The following is a 22580-nucleotide window of genomic DNA, read 5'->3' as shown; positions in this document are numbered from 1 at the left end:
CAACAAAATTCAGAATTCAAAATAAACAAAGGAGTGTATATAAAAAAATCCAAATTAATAGAATACCAAATAGGGGTCATAAATAATTCAATCTTAGGAAAATTAACTGAAGAGTTGTAAAAGAAATGCCAAATGAAAGGTTCCCTTGTCCAGATGGATTCATAAGAGAATTAATAATTATATTAAGAAAATTATTCTCAAAAATAGAAAAAGCACTCTACCAAAATAGTCCTTCCCTCAAGGAGCTTTTAGTCAAAAAGAGGAGACAAGAAAGATAAGTTGTGACCAGGGAAGGCCACATTGGATCAAAAAATTACAGGGATGGTGAGTGATGGCCTAGGGGAGCACATTGGCACATTCCATCCAGAAAGGTCGTAATTGATTTTATTATAGTCAATGGTTACTGAACAGAAGAGGAAGAATGAAGGAGGAAATGGTATCTGTCTCAAAACAAAGTTATTAGAGAGAAGTTTTAGAGGAGATATCAGGAGAGTTGGCAATGAAGTAAAGCATGGTTGGGACTTTTCCTGAAATAGAAATTGAGGCAAAGAGGAGAAAAAAGTGTCCCTATTTGCTTTTGCCATGAGGGTTATTTGAAAAATCCCAGGAAATCTGTAAACTACCTGAAACAATCAATAGCATTACTATATAGCAATAACAAAATTCAGGAGGCAAAACTAAAAAATGAAATCCCATGTGAAATAACTACAAAATGCATAAAATATCTGAGAATCAATCTACCAAGCCCCACTTAATATCTTTTTAGATATAATTACAAAACACTCCTTAAGAAAAAAAAGCCAACTTTAATAACTGGAGAGATTCTCACAGCTCAAAGCTGGGCCAAGCCAACATAATAAAAATGATAATGCTACTGAAATTAATTTATAGATTCAATGTTATTCCAATGAGACTACCAAAGGGATATTTTGCAGAGCTAGACAAAATAACAAAATTTACTTGAAAGAACAGAAGAGACAGAATGTCAAAGGAAATAATGTGATGAAAAAAGATAGAAATGAAGGGAGAGAGTATGACAAAGACAGACTTCTGGGGTTAAATGAAGAATTCTAAAGGAAATTAAGCAGAACCAGGAAAATAATACACACAGTGATTATAACTATGTAAATGGATAGGACAGGGGACTGTAATGTTATGAAAATGTAATGACCATTCTTGACTCTGCTCCCATTTCTATCCTGCTCTCACCCCAGCACTCTTGCTTCTCAGCTGAGGTGGAAGGCTGTAGGATTGGAACAATGTAAATAATGCCAGAGTTTTCCAATATGTTGGTTAGTTTTGCTCCATTTTTTATCCTCTTTTTACTCTTTCTCCTAGGGATTGCTCTTTGATAGGGATGGCAAGAGGATACGGTAAGAAATATAGGTGATGTAAACACAAGATACCTATAAAATGTTTTTTTAATTTGTTTTTTTTTTATTTTTAGTTTACAACATTCAGTTCCATGGGTTTTTGGGTTCCAAATTTTCTCTCTCTCCTTCTCCTCCCCCAAGACAGCATATAATCCAATGTAGGTTCTACATTTACCTTCATATCGAACTTATTTACATAATAGTCCAGTTGTAAAGAAGAATTACAACCAAAGGAATGAATCACGAGAGAGGAGAAATGAAACCAAAAAAAGAAGGAAAAAAAGGAGAACAAATAGTTTGCTTCAATCTGCATTCAGACTCCGTAATTCTTTCTCTAGATGTGCACGGCTTTTTCCATCATGAGTCTTTTGGAGCTATCTTTGAACCTTGTATTGATGAGAGGAGTCAAGTTTATCAAAGTTAGTCCTTAGAGATACCATGTGTCTGTAATCGTGTATAATGATCTCCTGGTTCTTCTCCCCTCACTGGGCATCAGTTTATGTGAGTCTTTCCAGGTTGTAATGAAGTCCGTCTGTCCCTCATTTCTTATTGCACAATAGTATTCCATTACACTCATATACCATGATTTGTTTAGCCATTCCCCAATTGATGGGCATCCCCTTGATTTCCAATTCTTTGCCATCACAAAAAGAGCTGCTATAAATATTTTTCTACATATGGGTCCATTTCCCACTTGTATGATCTCTTTGGGATACAGCCCTAGAAGTGGTATTGCTGGGTCAAAGTGTATGCACATTGTCATAGCCCTTTGGGCATAGTTCCGAATTGCTCTCCAAAATGGCTGGATCAGTTTACAACTGCACCAACATTCCAATTTTCCCACATCCTCTCCAGCATTTGTCATTTTCCTGTTTTGTCATGTTAGCCAATCTGACAGGAGAGGTGTGGTACCTAAGAGTTGTTTATGTTTTGGGAAAGGGAAGAATTCATGACCCAACAAGAGATAGAGAGCATTACAAAATGCAAAATGGATAATTTTGACTATGTTAAATTGAAAAGTTTTTGCATAAACAAAACCAATGCAACAAAGATTAGGAGGGAAGCAGAAAATTGGGAAAAAATCTTTACAACCAGTATCTCTGAGAAAGGCCTCATATCTAAAATATACAAGGAATTGAACCAAATTTATAGGAATACAAGTCATTCCCCAATTGAGAAATGGTCAAAGGATATGGACAGGCAGTTTTCAGAGGAAGAAATTAAAGATATCTATAGTCATATGAAAAAAATGCTCTAAATCACTATTGATTAGAGAAATGCAAATTAAAAATGTACTTTTAAAGATGTAATCATCCAAGATGTGTAAAGAGGAATGGGATCTAGTGTAAAAAGAAATTGGAACCAGGAACCTGGGCTATCTCAGTTTCATCCTACTTTACTGTGTAAACCGGGACAAGCTATATGACCAATCTAGGTCTTCCTTCCTTCCTTCCTTCCTTCCTTCCTTCCTTCCTTCCTTCCTTCCTTCCTTCCTTCCTTCCTTCCTTCCTTCTTTCCTTCCTTCCATGCCTCTCTGGCTGAAAAAGATGGCAATGATGGCAAAAGATAATGGATTCCAAAGACCTTCCTAAGAGCTAATAAGATTCCACAAATGCAAGAAAGGAAACCTTTAAATGTTTGTGCGTTGAAGAGAATGTATATTTTGCTTTATATTTTAGTTTTGAAAGTGCTTGAGTTTACTTAATTTATGTGACAATAATAACCCTTGACCCTCCTGTAATTCATTTACTCTCAGCTCTCCTTAAGCTTGTAATAAACTTTCAGGGTCCTATTTTGTAGTTTCTGCATTTATGTGCTACATTATTACTTTATGATGAACTTAGTTGATAATTCCTTAACTCTTTTTCCGATGACCTTTTACAGCTGTATAATTAGAATAAGTTGTGGTTATTGTATTGGAATTTGTATCCCATGGGCCAACAAGGCAGCACATTAATTCTCTGCATCACCCACTCTATGTGCAATGCCATCAGTGCAAAGATATTATTCTTTGTAATTACATAAAGAAAGGGTCTATTTAGTGTTAACTGACCTTTCTGTGACTGATCAGCCTTTTCCACCAGTGAAGTAGAAATGTATATCATTAAAATGTGAGTAAATAGGAAACCTTTCTAAATCTTCAACTACTCAAATCAGGAGGAGTACATGGAGAGGAAATTGTTGTCAAGCTTTCCCATGATGCCACTAAAAGGAAAGCAGTGATCTTGTTCAAACTCTTTCTAAAATATTGACAGGTATATATAACCAAATTGTGATGATGTATGGGAAAATTTAATGAGGCGATAATAAGCAAATAAGCCAGTGCTTAACAGTCCAAAACTGTGCTGGGAAGGAAGTGTTGCTGAAGTCATAAGCAAATTCATGGTTTTGTGTTTTGTGTTCCTTGTTTTAAAGACTTCATTCCTTGGGAAGTTTGCTTTTCACTAGGGCATAGATTAGCTGACCCTTACTTTTGTTCTTTTTATGATTCTAAGTGATATTATTCCTTGCTATCATTTCTACTTTGGTGTTTGGAATTACAGTGCCTTTTCCCTTAAGAACCATGAGAAACTGGAGGAAATGAATGGCATTTCCACAAGGTCCTGACACTTGTCTAATCACAGTAGCAAAATTAGAACCACCAAAAACTTCTGCTTTTCAACATACTCACCAGGCTGCCGGCATCTTTTTAAAAATGTCGTTCAAGCATCAACAGCCTTTGAGTTACTTTGGAACATTCATCTAACATATATCCTGCCTTCTAGAATCTCGTAGGAAGTTTTAGAGACTTCTCGCCACCACTACTTCCACTGCCTGATGTCAATATCTGAACAAGTCTGGACTGTAAATAATGTCATATTTTACAGTATTTCTTTACTATTAAAGATGTTAAAAGAGACTACAGAATTGAAACAAAACCTAAGTTGTTATGTTTGAAAAGTCAGTTGGATCATGGATTCTCCCAGAGTGGTGAGGAACCTCAACTCAGGAATAAGATATAAGCAAAAAGAATTCATTCTTAAACAAAATATAAAGATTGATGTTTGGCCTTCACTTTCAAAGAGGACGGGTGACTTCACAGGCGATGTCTTGACTTAACCCATGAACTAAATTTAAGTGAGGTAAAGCTCCACAGAATTATGCACAGAATTTGTGCACAGAGAGATGACTCTTCCAGATATTGAAGGTTCAATGTCAGAACAAAAGTCAGGATGACTGGTCATGACCCTGGATGCATTGACATCTTTGATATCTGACCAGGCACTAAGTTCTCCACAGCGCCCACTTTAGCCATCTTCATGGCCAGTGGAACAAATTGTTCTCATCTGCCCATTCCACCAAGTTGGGAGGGAGGGGATGTTTTCACATGCTTAGGGTAGACATCCTCCTAACTCACTGATTGGTGGAGATTTTATAAAGGAAATAGCAGACTAGGTAAAAAAGAGTCAGGTTAGAAAAGTTTAACTGAAAATTGTCAATGTATAGATGATATTTGTAGACATGAATATCTTGGGGACAGAGTGAACAGAAGGAGTGAGGAGGGGACTAAATTCAATGCAGAAAATGTTGGAGGGTAGAGTTGACAATGTTAAAATCTGATGTCACAGAAAACTAGTTAATACATTTATTTGTGAGAAGTTAATGATGGCTGGAAGGTCAAGTAGAAGAATAATTGAACTCTTTGTATTTGAGTATTATGGGGAAATTGACACTTTTCACAAAATGAAAGTTTGTCTAGAATGCAGTTAGATGACAGAAAGTTGTGCAAGTGGCATTCTTTACTAGATTTAAGGTGAAGGCAAATGTAAGCCTCTTTGAGACAAGGACTGCTGTGTTTTTGTTTTTGTATCCCCAGAGCCTTATACTTAATAGAAAATTAAGAAAAGATTGTTGAATTAAAGTGGATGAGATTTAATTAAATTAATTTGAATTGGTACAATCCCTTGAGTTTGGTGAACTAACATTTATTCATCACTAAAGTCATGACCTAGGGATACGAAGTTTCTGGTTTAGCATACCTAGAATATGACTTTAGTACTACTTAGTGAATTCACTAATTACAGTTGTTTTGGTCATTAAAAATTAGCAATATGTATGAATCCATCAAAATGAACCCCTTAAAATTAGGCAGATAGGTGGCTTAGTGGATAAAATGTTTGACTTGAAGTCAGGAAAAACCTGAGTTCAAATCCTGCTTCACATACTTACTAGCTCTTTGACCCTGGGTAAGTCATTCTTAACCACTCTCAGACTTAATTTCCTCATCTGTAAAATGAGGATAATAATAGCAGTTATATTCTTACTACTGTCACAGGTTTGCTGTGAGGATCAAATGAGTTAAGATATGTATAGCAAGGGTTCATTTCTTAAATGAATGGATGAATAAGTGAATGAATGAATGAGAAAAGCATTTAATTAACTATGGACCAAACACTGTGCCAAGAGCTAAAGATACAGATAGTCTATATTCTCTTTTTCTTAAATAATATTTTATTTTTTTCCCAATTACATGTAAAAACAATTTTTAATATTCATTTTTCCAAATTCTCTCCCTTCCTCCCCTCCTTACTCCCTGAGATGGCATGCAATTTGATATTGGTTATATACATGCAATCATGCAAAGCATATTTCTGTATTAGTCTTGTTGTGAAAGAAGACACAGACCAAAAAAAAAAACTACACAAAACAAAACAAAAAGTAAAAAAAAAACCAAACTTACAAAGTGAAAAATAGTATGTTTCATTCTGCACTCAGAGTCTTATCAGTTCTTTCTCTGGATGTGGATTGAATTTTTCATCATGAGTCCTTTGAGATGGTCTTGGATCATTGCATTGTTGAGAATGTAGCTAAGTCGGGGCAGCTAGGTGGTACAGTGAGGAGAGCACAGGCCTTGGAGTCAGGAGGACCTGAGTTCAAATGTGGCCTCAGACACTTGATACATTTACTAACTGTGTGACCTTGGGCAAGTCAGTTAACCCTAATTGCCCTGCCTTCCCCCCTCCAAAAAAAAAAAGAGAATATAGCTAAGTCATTTATACTTGATCATCATACAATATGGTGTTACTGTGTACAATATTTTCCTGGTTCTGCTCACTTCACTTTGCATCAATTCATGTAAGTCTTTCCCGGCTTTTCTGAAAGCATCCTGGTTATCATTTCTTTTCACACAGTAGCATTCTGTCACAATCATATACTGCCACTTGTTCAGCCATTCCCTAATTGATGGACATCCCTTCAATTTCCAATTCTTTGCCACCACAAAAAGAGCTGCTATAAATATTTTTGTATAAATAGGTCCCCTGCCCCACCCCCCCCACACCTTTAAAAAAATCTCTTTGGAACACAGATCTAATTAGTAGTGGTATTGCTGGACCAAAGAGTATGGGCAGTTTTATAATGCTTTGGGCATAATTCTAAATTGCTCTCCAGAATGATTGGATCAGTTCATAATCAGTTCACAACTCCACCAACAAGGCATAAGTGTACCAATTTTCCCACATCTCCTCTTTTCTGTCATATCAGCCAGGCTGATTGGTATGAGGTGAGATGGCCTATATTTTTGAGTAGCTCGCTTTCTAATAGGGAGAGCCTAACAAATAAGAATGAATAAATGAATTGATTAATGGAATGGAGTAAAATTTAAAATAGTTTCATGAAACACAAAGTTTGAGGAAAAGTAGTACCACTGATGCACTGTATTTTATTTATTAGTTAATGTCAGGTGTCTTCATTTTAAGACTCTCATCAAAAAATTGGTATTGGAGAAGACACAAGTCTCTACAGTGGCTCAGGCAAGGAGTCAGGTCCTGGGAGAGTTAGAACAGCTATTTGCCCCTCAGAGTTTTCAGGTTATTGACATATATCATTCTAATAGATATGAGTACTAGAAGCAGTGAAGATGGAAAAGGATTTTTCTAGTAATTTGTATGTAGATTCTAAGGGAACGTTAGTTTATGCGTGTCTTAATACACTCAGCTTTGTCTTTTCTTCAAATTTTCATAGAATAGTTTGTCTAGATCTCCTTCTTAACCCCCTTCATGCTATACTTTGCATTATTCTTATCTACATCTTTGTCCCAGATACCAATGTTGGTTTCTAAGACAAAGAGCACTATACACCCTCAAATTAACTATAGATCCTGAAGCCATAGGACCCAGGCCCCATCATGGGGACACTTCCTTGTGGGTGTAGAGACCACCAAAGAGGGGATGTACAAGGACCTTGGCCTCTATGGAAATGGATCGTGGGACACTGCAAAGTCAAGGTTGCTCTCTAGTAACTTAATAGTTCCATTGTTCTTGCTAATTAGTTTCTAGGCAGCTGAAGGGGTAAAGGTGCTGTAAAAATGTAAACATAAAAGATAAAATATTGCCAAACCCTTTAAAATAATTATTTTAAATATTTGTGTTCTTCAAATTTCAATTCTCTGGAACAAGGAAGGTCTGTTCTTCCCTAGTTATGCTTATATCATCCTAGTAAAATGTATGTTCTTTGAGTATAGGAACTTTTTTTTTTGATTTGGCTTTGTGGTATCGCCAGGGCTTTGCAGAGTGCTTTAAATATCGTAGGTCCTTAATGAATATTTTTTGACTTGAACTGAATTGAGTTGTCAGAAAATTGGCATGTGTTTTTAAACATATATAAATATTGCAATAGACACATGTATGTATACACATACATACCCACCCATATACATACACACATGTACACACACATACTATCATTGCCTAAGAGTGAAAGCAAATGTTTTTGAAGGAACGTAGTGTTTCTATATCCACTGCCACCTGTATTTTCCCATTGCTGGTATCTGAATTGTGTATTCACAGAATCTGTAATGACACAAAGGTTCCAGAGTGCATAGCATGATCATAGTCCAGCATTATTTTTATTTTACCATTTAGTGTTAGTCTGCATTGTAATGAAGTTCACATGCCAATAAAATGTTATTAGATGGCATGAAGTCATTCTATGTTAATTCAAACCACTATGGTATTTATATGCTGACTAAAGATATGTATACTAAATAGCTTTACTAACAGCAATGGTATAACCAGCTGAAGGAGACAAAAAAAATGTTTAGCAGATGCTATGTAAATACAAAGGGTGCAATTGTGGGTGTAAAGGAGTATGGTGGATCAAAATTTCTCCTAGGACAAAGAATCGTTTCACTCTTTTAAAATAAGTATGAATGTGATGAATATGTTTTAGTGTAAGATAGTGGTGTCAATCACAAATACTGTACATAAAGATCCCTGTGGCTGCATATTGACCTAGAAAATCACACATAAACATTATGTTCAATTTTTTTATGGAGAGGGGGAAGGCAGGGCAATTGGGGTTAAGTGACTTGCCTAAGGTCGCACAGCTAGTTAAGTGTGTCAAGTGTCTGATACTAGATTTGAATTCAGGTCCTCCTGACTCCAGGGCCTGTGCTCTACTCACCGAGCATTATGTTCTATTTTTAAAATTGTATTTGGTTAAATTTTTTCCGATACACTTTAATCTGATGGAACTGAATGTTTTATACCTCTGGTGAAAGGGAAGGAGTTCTATATCCCATTTCAATCAATCAACAGAAAGGATGAGGTTTTCAACAGGTTTAAACAAGATTGTTTACAACTTGTGATCCCTTTCTCAGGTGTGAATTCTTCTTTAATTGGGTCAAGAAGGGAACAGCTGATTAATTCAGCTAATTACATTTTGGGGCATAAAAATAGTCAGATGATTGTCAGCAGTTGTTTAGTCAAGGATGGACTGGTCAGGAAGTAGTAGATTTCAGATGAGAGGGTCCCAAGCAGTCCCTTGAGAAGCATTCATGGGAGTCAGGGGGTATGGGAATACTGAGCTTCTCTCTCTTCCTTACTCCTGTTGACTGATATTGGAGAGACTTAGACTAGTAGCAGACACACCAGGGAAAAATATGGGTAAAGACAGATAAACTGCCTCTCAAAGAAGGAAACATGACCTCTTGTATCCAAGAAGAATGATGACTGCACTCTACAAAAGGACTTCCAATAACTAGGAATTGTGAGTATACCCTTTGCACGAGTTTTTTCCTACATGTGTGCCTCATTATCACAGTACTGTGAGCCCACTTTTCCACTAGACTTTGTATTTGTGGGAAAGTATATTCCATGTTTTGGAAAAATGTTTTGCACTAACAATTCTTACTATACCATCTTAGTAAATACCTTTGCTAAAAATTAAAATAAAATAGTTAATTGAGGATACTGTCTGATTATCAATGGGAAGCATGCTAGGAGGTTACAGGGTTACACTTAGAACTGAAAGAATAGTAGGCATCTAACCTCTGTAGACCTGGCTCATCAAGTGGAGTGGGAGTTAAAGAATTAACCCTAAAGATAAGGCTAAATTCGAAAGGCCTAGAAAGACCTGAACCACTGGGATTCAGGCTTCTTGAGAGCAGAAAGTACGTATTATACATCTCTGTTCTCGAATATAATGCCCTCCCTTAGTAAGTGCTTAATACATGTTCATTGAATTGAATTTGAATTAAATTGGTATTAAAATTAAAATTGAATTGACTTGCATTTTAGAAATTAGTGATTACTTTATATCTAGGACAAAAGAGTATATCCTCTTAATAATGCTTAAGGGATAAACATACAATGTATTTCCACATTATAAATTTTTATTCATTCATTCAAAATTCAGCAAACTGCCTATTACAGGGAGAGCACTGTTTTCTGTGCCAAGGAAGATTCAAAGTATAAATGAAATATGGTCCATTCCCTCATGGACTTTTACCTTACAATCTAATAGGCTATAAGATGCAAAATATAGATAACTACACTACACAAAATTTCACAATAGATGCATTGGAAGTTGTAAAAACAGAACAAAGTTGTATGGTCCAAGAGGGGAAAGGTTATTAATGACCGGGAGAAAAAGGAAGGCTCTAAAGGGGTGAGGATATTTGAGTTGGTATTTACAGCATGGCTAGAAAGTCAACAGGTGGAGAGGGGATGGGAGGACATTCCAGGTTTAGGGAATAGTACGAATTTTAAAAACACTTTATCAAATTGTACATTGTAATAGCAACATTGTGAGAGGATCAGCTATGACAGACTTAGCTCTTCTCAGCAATACAATGATCTAAGACAACTCGAAAAGACTCATAATGGAAAATGCTATCCACACCCAGAGAAAGAACTATGGATTCTGAATGCAGATCAAGGCATACTATGTTCACTTTTTTCATGCTTTTCCTCCTTTTGTTCTGTTTCTTCTCTCAAAAAATGACTAATGTGGAAATATGTTTAACATGATTGAGAATACATATCCTATATCAGATTGCTTGCCTTCCTGGGGAGGGGAGGGAGAAAAATTTGGAATTCAAAATCTTACTTAAAAAATGAATGTTGAAAACTCTCTTTACATGTTATTTAAAAAATACTGTTCACACACATGCACAGATGCAGTTGAAAAAAATAAAAAGTACTCAGGGACTGAGCTTTGAGGGAGCATTTTCAATACTGTGGTGGCAGAAGAGGCTACCTTTCAAAGAGTGCATGGAGGATATAGGTGAAGACATTTTAAAAAGAGGTTCATCAGTGAAATGGCAGAAAGAAATGGAATAGTGTTTGGATGAAGTAGAAAGACAAAGGCAAGGGCTTATCTTTAAGATTTTAAAGCCCTGAGCAGGTTTGTAAACAGAGGGAAGAACGCCTGTGACATAGACTTGGGTAGATTGTGGACCAGGAGTGCATCTTCTATGAAAGTATATTGCCAGTGGAGAGGGAAAGATTGAAGGTCTATTAGAAATAGGGGATACCACCACATCTTGTTGGTGAAAAAGGCAGGAGGTAATGGAACAAGGGTGTAGTCTGAGGATTAGATTTAGCAGGGAGATCTTATATGATCAGGTTGAGGTTTGTCATTTTTGTTGTAAATGTGAGGAATGAGGGACAGTTGGAGGTAAAAGAAGAGGAAAAAAAGAGTTGGGGCAAGTGTTGTGGAGAATGAGGTAGAATAAGGTTTGAATAGAAAGATTTTTGAGTAAAAGGAGCATCTTTAATTAAAGTGTTAAAATTATATGAATATGAACGTTTGCCTATAGTGAATTGGTTTATCAGATTGACAGATGATTTCACAGTAGCAATTAAATGATATAATGAGCTTCTAGAGTGCTGAATCCAGAACATTATCGTTATAAATTTAATATTACTGGAACCTGCACTTTTAGCATCATCAGATGCTGTATGAGAGTTTATCCTAGAAGAATTGCTTTTATCAAGATATGATGCATTTGCTTATAGGTCAGAAACCGTGAGTTTTTAAAATTGTTATTATTATTATTATTCTTTTTTCATCATGAATGTAATGGAATACTGTTGTTCCATAAGAAATGGTGAGCAGGTGGATTTCAAAAAAAAAACCTGGAAAGATTTGCATGAACTGATGCTGAGTGAAGTAAGCAGAACCAGGAGGACATTGTACACAGTAACAGCCACAGTGTGCAGTGACAAATTTTGATAGACTTAGCTCTTCTCAGCAACGTAATGATCTAAGACTAAAGACTCATGATAGAAAATGCTATCCACATCCAGAGAAAGAACTATGGAGTCTACATGCAGATTAATGCATACTATTTTCTCTCTTTTTTTTCTTTCTCATTGTTTTTCCCTTTTGCTCTGATTTTCTTTCACAACATGACTAATATGGAAATAGGTTTCCTATGATTGTACATGTATAGCCTATATCAGATTGCATGCTATCTTAGGGAGGGGATGGAAGGAGAGGGAGAAAATTTAGAACTCAAAATCTTATAAAAGTGAATGTTAAAAACTGCAACTAAATATATAAATAAATACAAATAAATTATTATTATTATTGATAACCAGAATGACATACTAAATAGTCACAATCCAAACCAAAATGTAATGAGAGAAACTGGTTCCCCATTAAGCAATCCCCCTGTTGCAGAAAATGGACAGCTAGGTGGCACAGTGGATAGAATATCAGGCCTGGAGTCAAGAAGAATCGCCTTCCTGATTTCAAATCTGGCCTCAGACATTTACTAACTATGTGACCCTGGGCAAGTCACTTAGTCCTGTTTGCCTCAGTTTCCTCATCTGTAAAATAATCTGGAGAAGGAAATGGCAAATCACTCCAGTGTCTTTGCCAAGAATATGCCAAAAGGGGTCACAAAGAGTTGAACACAACTGAGAACAACTGAACGACAACAACACTGAAGAAAAAGTGCATACAAATAAATACAATTGTGAAAGTTTTTCAATGAGTACATATTTCCTCACATAAAATTAATCAAAGCTATCTTAAGTATCACCATTTGACAAATCTGAATTTTTATAGTAAAAAATGAAAAACTGTCCATAAAATGCAAACCAAGTCAGATATTTGATTCCTTTCCTTGCTAAATACTAAATTAAATGAAGAAGGAAAGTAAACTATTCATATAATGTATCTAAACCTCAGGAAAAGTATTTAATATAGTTATTCACTATCATTGTTACTAATGAGTTTTGAATAAAGAACAATGAATCAAGTTATGAGGAGGTGTTCTGTTCGTTTAAGCTCATTGATTGTATTTATTAACTGCAGAGGCATGATAATCCCATAATTCTACATCATGGACAGGGTGCCATAGTAGGGAGTTACTATAGTGTAGTAGAAAGAATATTGGATTTTGATTCAGAAGAACCTGCATTGAATCTGACCTTTTCTATTCTTACTACGCATGGCGTCTTGCTGCTCTTCCTTAAGTCTTACCTTTCTCATCTGCAAAAATGAAAAGGTTTTGCTGGGCCGTCTCCAACACCCCTTCTACCTTTAATTCTGAATACCTCAATTTTACAATGTTGGAAGACTATTTGCTATGTGATAGTTTCAATATAGGAGAATTTAAAATGATTATGTTTTACGTTCTGGTCGATAGTTTACGTAGTTAGTAAATGGCAGCACCTGAGGTAACCTTTAACAAATTCAAGTTTATCGAGTACTCAAAGGGAAAAAAAAATCCTTTTTTTGTTGATTATGATTCCACTGGATTTGAATAAAACATTCCCCAAAGTCACCTTACTTTTCTTGTTCTTTTACTCTAATTTTCTCTTTCCCTTCCTTTTTTTTAACTCTCCACTTAAAAATCCTTCCTCTTGCTATTATTTTATGAGCAGTTCTACTTAAAATGGTGGTGGCATGATTTCCTCAGATATAGCTCAACCAATTGTCATCCTGCCCCTTTGGTTCATTTGCATTCTGTTATACCATTGGCTAAAATTAAACAAGTCAGAGTTGTGAGGTGGAACCACAGTTAGACATAAAAACATTTTCAATGCCTGCAGAATACCATTATTTAAAATTAAAAAACTTAAACTTCATTGCACATCTGAAGGTCACTGACTTTCCAGAATTTGTGGTGAATTGGGAAAGCCTTCCATACATTCATTACTGGGAAATGATAATGTAAAATATTATGACTGATGTACCAATATTTTGAAGATTCATTGGCATGATTACACAATTTGATATCTTGGCACCTTCCCAGATTATGCAGCATAGGAGCAGAAAGAACTGTTGTCACCCAGAAATGGAAAATATGTACATTTGGAAAGGACACAGTGCATTGCACCGTGGGCATAACATAATTTCCAAAATGAGTACAGCAACCAAGTTCCATAATGTTTAGTGAATGTCCCACAAGTCAAATGGCATGCTTTATCATTTTAGCATCCTTTTTCTGCCCTTGTAGCTCTTCATAGTGTAGAGGATGATTCTGAGAAAGCTTAGGCTTCCAATGGCCCTTCTTTTTTATGATAAATTCCCATCCAGAATGGAAGGTAATTAATTACAATGGAAAACTTGTCAGGATGGATTCCAAAGACTTGAAGATTAGTCCCTGAAGTTAGTAATAAGAATTTGCAAGGAACCATCATGATTCTCCAAATATAATATATAGTAAGTGTCTGAAGATAATGGCGACTCTCCCCAAAGTTAATTCTCTGTGATTTGAGGCAATAAATCTACCAATTTATTAAATACTTAAGATAATGCTAAGCACTGTACTGTTAGAGAGATAAACAAAGGAGGGACCACATATAAATATCTAAGAGCATAAAAGATCTACACAGAATAGATGGGAGGTAATTTTGGAGTGGAAGCTCTTTGCTACTGGGAAGAAACAGAAAGGCCTCCTGCACTTGAGTCCCGAAGGAAGCTAGGGAAACTGAGACAAATTTAAAAGGTCATCATGTAGGTAGAATGTTCGATAGTTTTAAAGTATGATGCTGGAATTCTGAAGAAAAAAAATCTAAAATGACCACTCTGTATTGTCAGTTGTCATTATTTCAGGAACCACAGTGAGACTGTGTTAACCAACAAGACTCAATATTAATATTCCTGTTGAGGGATAAGGAGAAATCCTTATAACTTAAAAAGGAGAAAAAAGAAGCCTAAAGATTTTCTTGTTTGAGTTATAGAAAAAAAAAATCCACTGAAAATTAGGAGATGTGTGAGGTTTCTGCTTTTTACTAGCAGCATTTAATCATGTCAATGACAACTTCTCTGTGTTTCAGTGTTCTCATTAATAAAATTGTGTAAGGCATGAGCATGCGTGTGTGTGTGTACTTGTAGATTAGTGAGGGCAGGAAGTGGGGGTGGGGTGGGAAGGAAGGGTTAGACTAAATTACTCTTAAGGTTAGTTCTAGTTCTAAAATAACATCCTTAAAAATATGGTCAAAATCTACTTCAGGAGGCACGATAAAAATCAGGGGATGATTATATTAAAGGCTATACACATTTCTGTTCAAAATTTATTTAGCAGAATTCCAATAATTTATGACTTCTCAATATAGTACTCCTCAAACATCAGATGTATATTTGAAAAATACCTGTAATCTCCTGTCTCCTTCTCCTTACTTCATAAGTAATCAATCTTCTTACTTTGATAACATAGGTGGGATATATTTGGCCCATTACTATTAATCCTTAGTTGTTTTGAAGGATATATAGTTGATAAGGAGCTTCCAACTATCCAACTATCCACTCTAACCCGAAGCCTAAATGTAACAGAGTGAATGAATAAAAAGGTAGAATGATATAACTGATTTTAAAACATAGGCAATTCCCAACTGTGTCCCAAAAACTCATTTATGGGTCAGTTGGAGGATTTGTAATATATTTTCCAACAGAACTAATATTATTACTAATGATTACTTCCCCACCCATCTGACCAGAGTCTATTTAACTCACAATGCAGTGCCTTGAGGGTGGGAGGCAATTAAATCTTTATTCAATCAACTTGACTAGCTTTAGAAGTCCTTACTAACTGTGTGACCCTGGGCAAATCACTTAACCCTGTTTGCCTCAGTTTCCTCATGTATAAAATGACTTGGAGAAGGAAATGGCAAACCACCCCAGTGTCTTTGCAAAGAAAACCCCAAATGGGGTCACAAAGAGATGGACATGACTGAAAATTGACTTAACAATAACAGAAGTCCTGAGACTCAAATTGTATTAACCCTGATGTCATACTCTTGTGATGACAACTTAGACCCTGAATTCTGAAATCCAGTCCAAATCTTTTGTAGCCTGATGCCTCTACTGTGAGTTCCCTTGAGTCTACAACTCCTCTGGTTCATGAAAGGATAAGGAAAGCCTGCACAGGAAACCTAAAATTCTAGGTGATTGGGAGGTGAAAGGAAATTTCTGTTGATCTTATATACATGGTGGATGACTAAAGTAGAGGGATTGTCATTTGGCTCTGGTGGAAGGTTTCTCAATTTTAAGTGGTGGGGCTCATCCAGAAAGAAAACCCCCAAGAAGGCCTTAAGGGTAAATAAGGTCCTATTATGCAATGATAAGTTATGTTTGTAAATAGAATGCCAGTATATTCCTAAATTAAACATTACAGGGTGGGAAGGCAATTGTTTCCTTTCTGTAAACTATTAATAATGTGCTTAGAATATTTTCCCTTACTTCAATAGTCTCATATTAGCAAATATTAGTGGCATTTAATTAAAATGTAGATAATGCATAAAATATAAATAATTTGCTTGGCACAAATTGGGGGATTTCTGTTCAGATAATGTTAGCATGTAAATAGTCACCAAGGTGATCAAAAAGTCTAGATTTGTTTTACAGAACTTAATAACATAAATCCCAGTGATTAGGTGTTTATTCCTAGAATTCAAATGTAGTAGAATAGCATGCATTATTCCACAAGCAACAGATAATCATACCTTATATTGACTTTTTAATGTAATAAAGTTTTGATCAGATTATTTCAAGAACCTCTGGACATTGAAAAATGATTTTATTGCTTATTGTATTTCATGTCTAATGCAGTTGTTGTGTAGTAAGTTTGGCTAATAGTGGACTTCTGATTCTGTTGTTTTGAAATGAATATTTTAAAAAAGATATATTTTTGCCATAATAAAAACATCAGAATCCAAAAAGAGGCGGTGAAGTTGGCATTGTAATTTGATGTTCCAGGAAGCTCTTGTTTTTTAAGGGAAGTAATTGTTTCCTAGTGTTTACTGTTGTTTCTTAATTCTGTTCTGCACTTGTCTTTCTTTGATTATACTTACAGTTTGCCGTAGAAGGAATTAGAAGATTCAAGGACATGCTGCAATTCAAATAAATTATGCCTTAGAGTTTAATGATTTTGGTGAATTTCTTTTTAATTTTCTAGATTCAATATCAAGAGGCCCTGGATGAAAACCTGCGCTTGGCTCAAGAGTATCAGCGAGCTGTGATGGAGTTCTTAGGCGTAAAGGACTGGTATTTGGATGAATACAATAAAATGATAGCAATCGAAGCTTCCATTAAGGATAAGAAACAGGTATTAACTTTGCTGTGCTTAAAAAAGGTATTTTGTTTGATACATACACTCCTTAAAAGTAGAAATTAATTAAATCATGAGAGCTTCAATCTGATGGTAGATTTAGGGTACGTACACACACACACACACACACACACACACACACACACACACGTGTGTGTGTGTGTGTGTGTGTGTGTGTGTTCCAAACTTCCAGCAACCTGTCCAAATTAAATTTTGAAAGAAACAGAAGCTGTAATAGTTAATTAAGTAACTGTCATTGTATTCTAAGAATATTACATATTTTACACTTAGTTAAATGTAAAGTAATTTCTTGAAAATGGTTCAGTATAAAGAGAGCAAATAATATGCTTCGATCTGCATTCAGACTCCATAGTTCTTTCTCTGGATGTGGACAGCATTTTCCAGCATGAGTCTTTTGGAGTTGTCTTAGATTTTCGCATTACTGAGCAGGGCTAAGTCTATCAGAGTTAGTCATCACACAGTGTTGCTGCAACTGTGTACAGTGTTCTCCTGGTTCTGTTTACTTCACTTCACTAAGTTCATTTAAGACTTTCCAGGTTTTTCTGATGTCTGCCTATTTATCATTTCTTATGGAACAATAGTATTCCATTACATTCATATACCACAACTTATACAGTCATTCCCCAATTGATGGGCATCCCCTCAATTTCCAATTCCTGGCCACCACAAAAAGAGCTGCTATAAATATTTTTGGACATGTGAGTCCTTTTCGGATATTTATGATCTCTAGGAAACAGACCTAGAAGTGGTATTGCTCAGTCAAAGGGTATGCATGGTTTTGTAGTCCTTTAGGCATAGTTTCAAATTACTGGCATCCTTCTGTTTGTGTACCTAAAGTGAAGTGGATCAGAGATTATAGAACTTGTTCCGATCACAGAACTTTGGTCCTGTGACCCACCAAGTAATGACCCCCAAGAACTCGAGCAATATTGCTCCCACAGGACTCCAGAATTGTTGTATTGCCTTCAATTTTTGGGTTTGTTGTTGGAAACCACTCAAGCCCGGGAAAACATTGTAATCCACCTTCCCACTTGCTATTTAAGTATATTTAAGTATATAATCTCTGCCTTCACTTTAGCAAGGTAGAATTCTGATCAGGAGAATTCCCTATTTGCAAATCTGTTCATCATAATGAAACTAATTAATTAAATGGCTACCTGATTACTGGCAAAAAAAGAAAGAACATAATTCCATATAAAATACTATCTAGAGATGTTGGTCTTGAAGTAGTTTTCATTTTCATAGAGTTAACTATGTTCTCTCAGTTTCCAGTCAATGATTCCAGGCATCTATAGTACAGTACCTAGATTGGTCTACTAATCTTTCCTTATTTTGTATATGTGTGTGTGTGGTGTGTGTGTGGTGTGTGTGTGGTGTGTGTGTGGTGTGTGTGTGGTGTGTGTGTGGTGTGTGTGTGTGGTGTGTGTGTGTGCGCGCGTGTGTTGTGTGTGCGCGTGTATAGTGTGTGTGTGTGTGTGCGTGTGTGTGTGTCTGCGTCTGAGAGAGACAGAGACGTAGTCCCTGAGAGACACATGGGCAGAGAAGGGGAGACACAAAGAGAGATTTGGAGAGTGCCAGGGAGACACAGACAGAGAGAAAAGCTGTGGAAGGGGGGGAAGAAGAGAAAGAGATGATAGTTTAGAGAACTGAGGAGGAATTATTTTGTCTTTCCTCTGTTAACCCTGGTAATATTAGATATGATAAGCCACTGAAGATTTTCAAGGTTCTCCGTGTGAATTTTTCAGCTCTTCAGCAGATAGTGCAATTGATAGAGCACTGGACTTGGAATCAAGAAAACCTGAATTCAAAATTCCTCACACCTTACTAGTTGTGTGACCCTGGGCAAGTCCCTTAACCTCTCTCAGATTCGGTTTCCTCAGAAGAATAGAGTGGAGAGAATAATAGCACCTACCTCATGAGTTGAAGACTTCCCCCAATGGAATGGGCAGGTGAGAACACTTTATTCCAGAGGCCCTGAAGCAGGTGCTATATCAATATGGAGAGGACTGTGTTACAGCAAAGCTCAAGAAAGAACATTTGTGTCTTTAGAAATTATCAATCATCTGGCAAATTGCCACGGTTCTCGAACAATTCAACAGGTTTCGAAGAAATCCATCGATGTGTCAGTGCAGCAATAGTCTGTCTCACTACAGGTGTTTGTCATTGTTATTGTGGTTGAACATGTCCTATTTGTTACTGATGATTGGGGGAAATAAAAGAAGCAATGGCCATATAGTATTTCCTTTTTACAGCCAGAGAGAATAGAAAAATCAAATACATGTAGGCTAGGGATTAGTGTGTACAAAAACATCCCAGCTTAAAATCTATTACCTTTACGTGAATAGTAGATTTTACACTTTCAAGGAAAATGTTTACAATCTTGTAGCACTTTAGCTATGATACCGAAATTACTTTGGTTTGTTTTTTCTCCTTTTTGTCAAGTGAAAGAGGAATGTGGTACATAGAATAGGTCTAATTTGGCAGATCATTTACTACCCTGCACATACCACACATCAGTGTGGACTAATAGACAGTGTACAAGAGGGGTTCGCGTTTTACATTTGGGATCCTTCAAACAAGTCATTTTTGGCATACCTGTTTAACTGAAACTTTCAAAGATTTATTTGTACTTCTCCTCATTTTTCATTTACATCCTTCAGTTATGGAGGTCATTAAGTGCAGCCTGCCCTTGTCAGTGTCATGTTGGATCAATTTGCAGCAATGGCCAGAGAGGCCTTATTGATGCCATTAAATCTGTCAGTGAGGAATCATACGTCATTAGTTTCTAACGCACTACTTACAGGATGGAATCTGACCCTTAAAAATGAGAAGACTCTCTAGCTCTTTCGCCTTCCTCCTTAGTAATTCTCCCATAAGAAGGGGTTTTAGTTTTTCATCTAATCTAGTTCTCAATGTGAGAGTACATTATATTCTACTTGATTTCCTTGTCATATAACTCTATAGCCTAATAGATCTCCTTATCAGGAATCTTTTTTTTCTCTTCAATTTTACCTCCATTTGCTTATTCTTAGCTTGATTTCATTGCTTCTAATATGCATATTTTAAGTATGTTAAATAATTATTTCTTTTTAATAACATACTTCTCGGGCATTATTTTCCCCTTTCCGTAATCTTCTTTGCTAAGTCAATTTGCACGTATTTAACCTTTCTTAACATTTTAGTGGAATAAACCAATGGAAAAGATTAGTTTTGTGATCTCACTGTTGTCAGTACCCTCAGTGAAAGTCCACAGGAACCATCAGTTCCTGTGTGCCTATTATTCATCTCCTTCCATGAATCCTCTATAGGGAATTCACTCATGCTGAAGCCTCCCTGTAGATGTCCTGACGTTGTATGGAAGCCAATAAAGCACAGGGATCGTCTATTGTTTATCCCTTGCTCTTTTGCTTAATGCATAACCAAACCAAACCAGCACCTTTTCTAAGCATACGTTCCTGTGGTTCATTTAGTATAATACTTCTCTTGAGTAATACAATTGGCAATATGTCACATCTTACTAACATCCATGATCTTTGATGGTCTGTAGGTTACCCTTTTGACTACATATCATTATCTGGAAAATATGTCCTTGTACTACTTGTTTCTGGTTATAGTTAGGCTGAACCCTTTTAAGGAACTATGTTCTAGGGCTAGATGCAGAAGCAGTACATCATCCTCAAAAAGGTCCCTCTGGAGGACCTCATCATCTGTACAGACTCTTTCTTCCATTTAGACTCTATCCTGGACTTTCTCCAGAACAGTGGCAAGCACTTTTGGTGAGTCTGCCTCTACCTGTTTTATGCCTTGCTTGGTGTTAAAAACCAGAACGTCTTTGAATAAAATCATTTGTTGTCAAATCTCTCAAGAAATTCAAGCTAGGGGCCTCTGACAACACCATTAGGTTAAATATCAGGATAAACAAATGCTCTTATACGTCATTCAACAGCTAATAAAAGCTATATTAAGCCCCAACATAGCAAGGATATCACGGCACTTAGCTTCTATGGCACCTCTCCCTATCTGTATTTTCATCTCCATATGGAAACATATCTGTTCAGCAGGGCAAGGTTTGGTGGTCATAGGACACTGATCAAGTTTAAGGGGACCAGACTCCCTGTGGGTGTGACTTTTTATGCCCATAGATGATCAGGAAGATGAGTCAAGGGAGGCAGAATCTAATCAGGTCCTGGGGACAGTTTTGTATCCTTTAAGGGAGAATGAATTCCTGTTGGGGTGGAGCAGGGACTCTGATAATATTGGTCCAATTACAATATCGAAGATATCTTGACAGAGGAGTACCTTTAAAGCAACATTTTTCTTTACTGAATCCATTTGTTTAAAAAGCCATTAAAGAATAAACACGGAGGGATATTGTATTCTCTGTATGGTGCAGTCAATTGTGTTACTGTAATGATGTGACCTATTGTAGAACAGTTTGCAAAACCTTATTGTTCCCTTCTCTTATTTTCATCAAGAATGCCCTCTAGCAATATCAATTGTTCTCCTCTATGTTTAATAGAGCTACAAAAGTGTTGGTAATTATGTTTTCCTCTCTTTTAGAAATCTTGAAAATCAATCCTTCAATGCTCTTAAAATTGTGGTGCCTCCACCACAAATCTTCCCTGTGTAGTCTTGTTCTATTCCACATACTCTCCTCGTCATTGTTTTCTTGAGTGGTATTTCTAACTTTTCATATAGCACACCTGAAACTATGAACTTAAGTTAAAAATGTACTAGCTGCACTGTCTTGATAGGCAAAACAACTTGTCACAAAATTGTTATATCTTCCCCTCCCCCTTTTTTTCTCATGTTTTGTTGTCATCCTACAGTTTCACCCAGAAATATCCTCGGAATGATCTGATTTATTAGGTTCTCTCACCAAACTTGCTGTAAATTAGGTTTTTTTTTCTTTTTTTACAACTTAAAGTGTTATGAAGTGATGCTACTCATAATTTTCCAAGATCTTTGGTAATTTTTATAAATGAATTTATAATCTACATTAGCCTTCTCACCACTTGGTAGGAAGATAAGATTTTTTTTTGGCTAACGCAGTTTCTAGGCTCTTTTAGTCTCTTTATTGTGGTGATTGTTTCACTTTCATTAACCTTTCTTAGGAAAAGGCGATGATTTGTGTTCTTTTCTCCATTTTCCATTTTTCAATGTAAAGAGTTTGTTTACATAGGTCTCTTTGAAAATATTTTAATCATGCATCCTATTTTCTCATTTTTATTCTTGTAAGTTGCTGTTGATTTTGATGTGTCTTCTAGTTGATAATCTGATTATACACAACTGGTACAGAAATGACTCCCAGAGCAATAACAATTTTTATCTTATTGCTTAAAATATAAGGAATTTATTTG

General features: G+C 36.1%; 1 protein-coding gene across 1 annotated transcript in view; it reads left to right on the top strand.

The window, feature by feature from the left end:
• CCDC178 (coiled-coil domain containing 178) overlaps positions 1 to 20009 on the top strand; it is a 42690-nt gene extending 22681 nt beyond the window's left edge. Inside the window, 2 exon segments of the mRNA XM_036743892.1 lie at positions 17047 to 17196; positions 19881 to 20009. Of these exon segments, the coding sequence (XP_036599787.1) occupies positions 17047 to 17196; positions 19881 to 20009 (279 nt within the window).
• The last annotated feature ends 2571 nt before the right edge of the window (positions 20010 to 22580 follow it).

The sequence above is a fragment of the Trichosurus vulpecula genome, chromosome 1, assembly GCF_011100635.1.
Source record: "Trichosurus vulpecula isolate mTriVul1 chromosome 1, mTriVul1.pri, whole genome shotgun sequence".
Lineage (NCBI taxonomy): Eukaryota > Metazoa > Chordata > Mammalia > Diprotodontia > Phalangeridae > Trichosurus > Trichosurus vulpecula.
The sequence above is the reverse complement of the archived record's forward strand: the minus strand, read 5'-3'. Positions and strand labels throughout refer to the sequence as shown.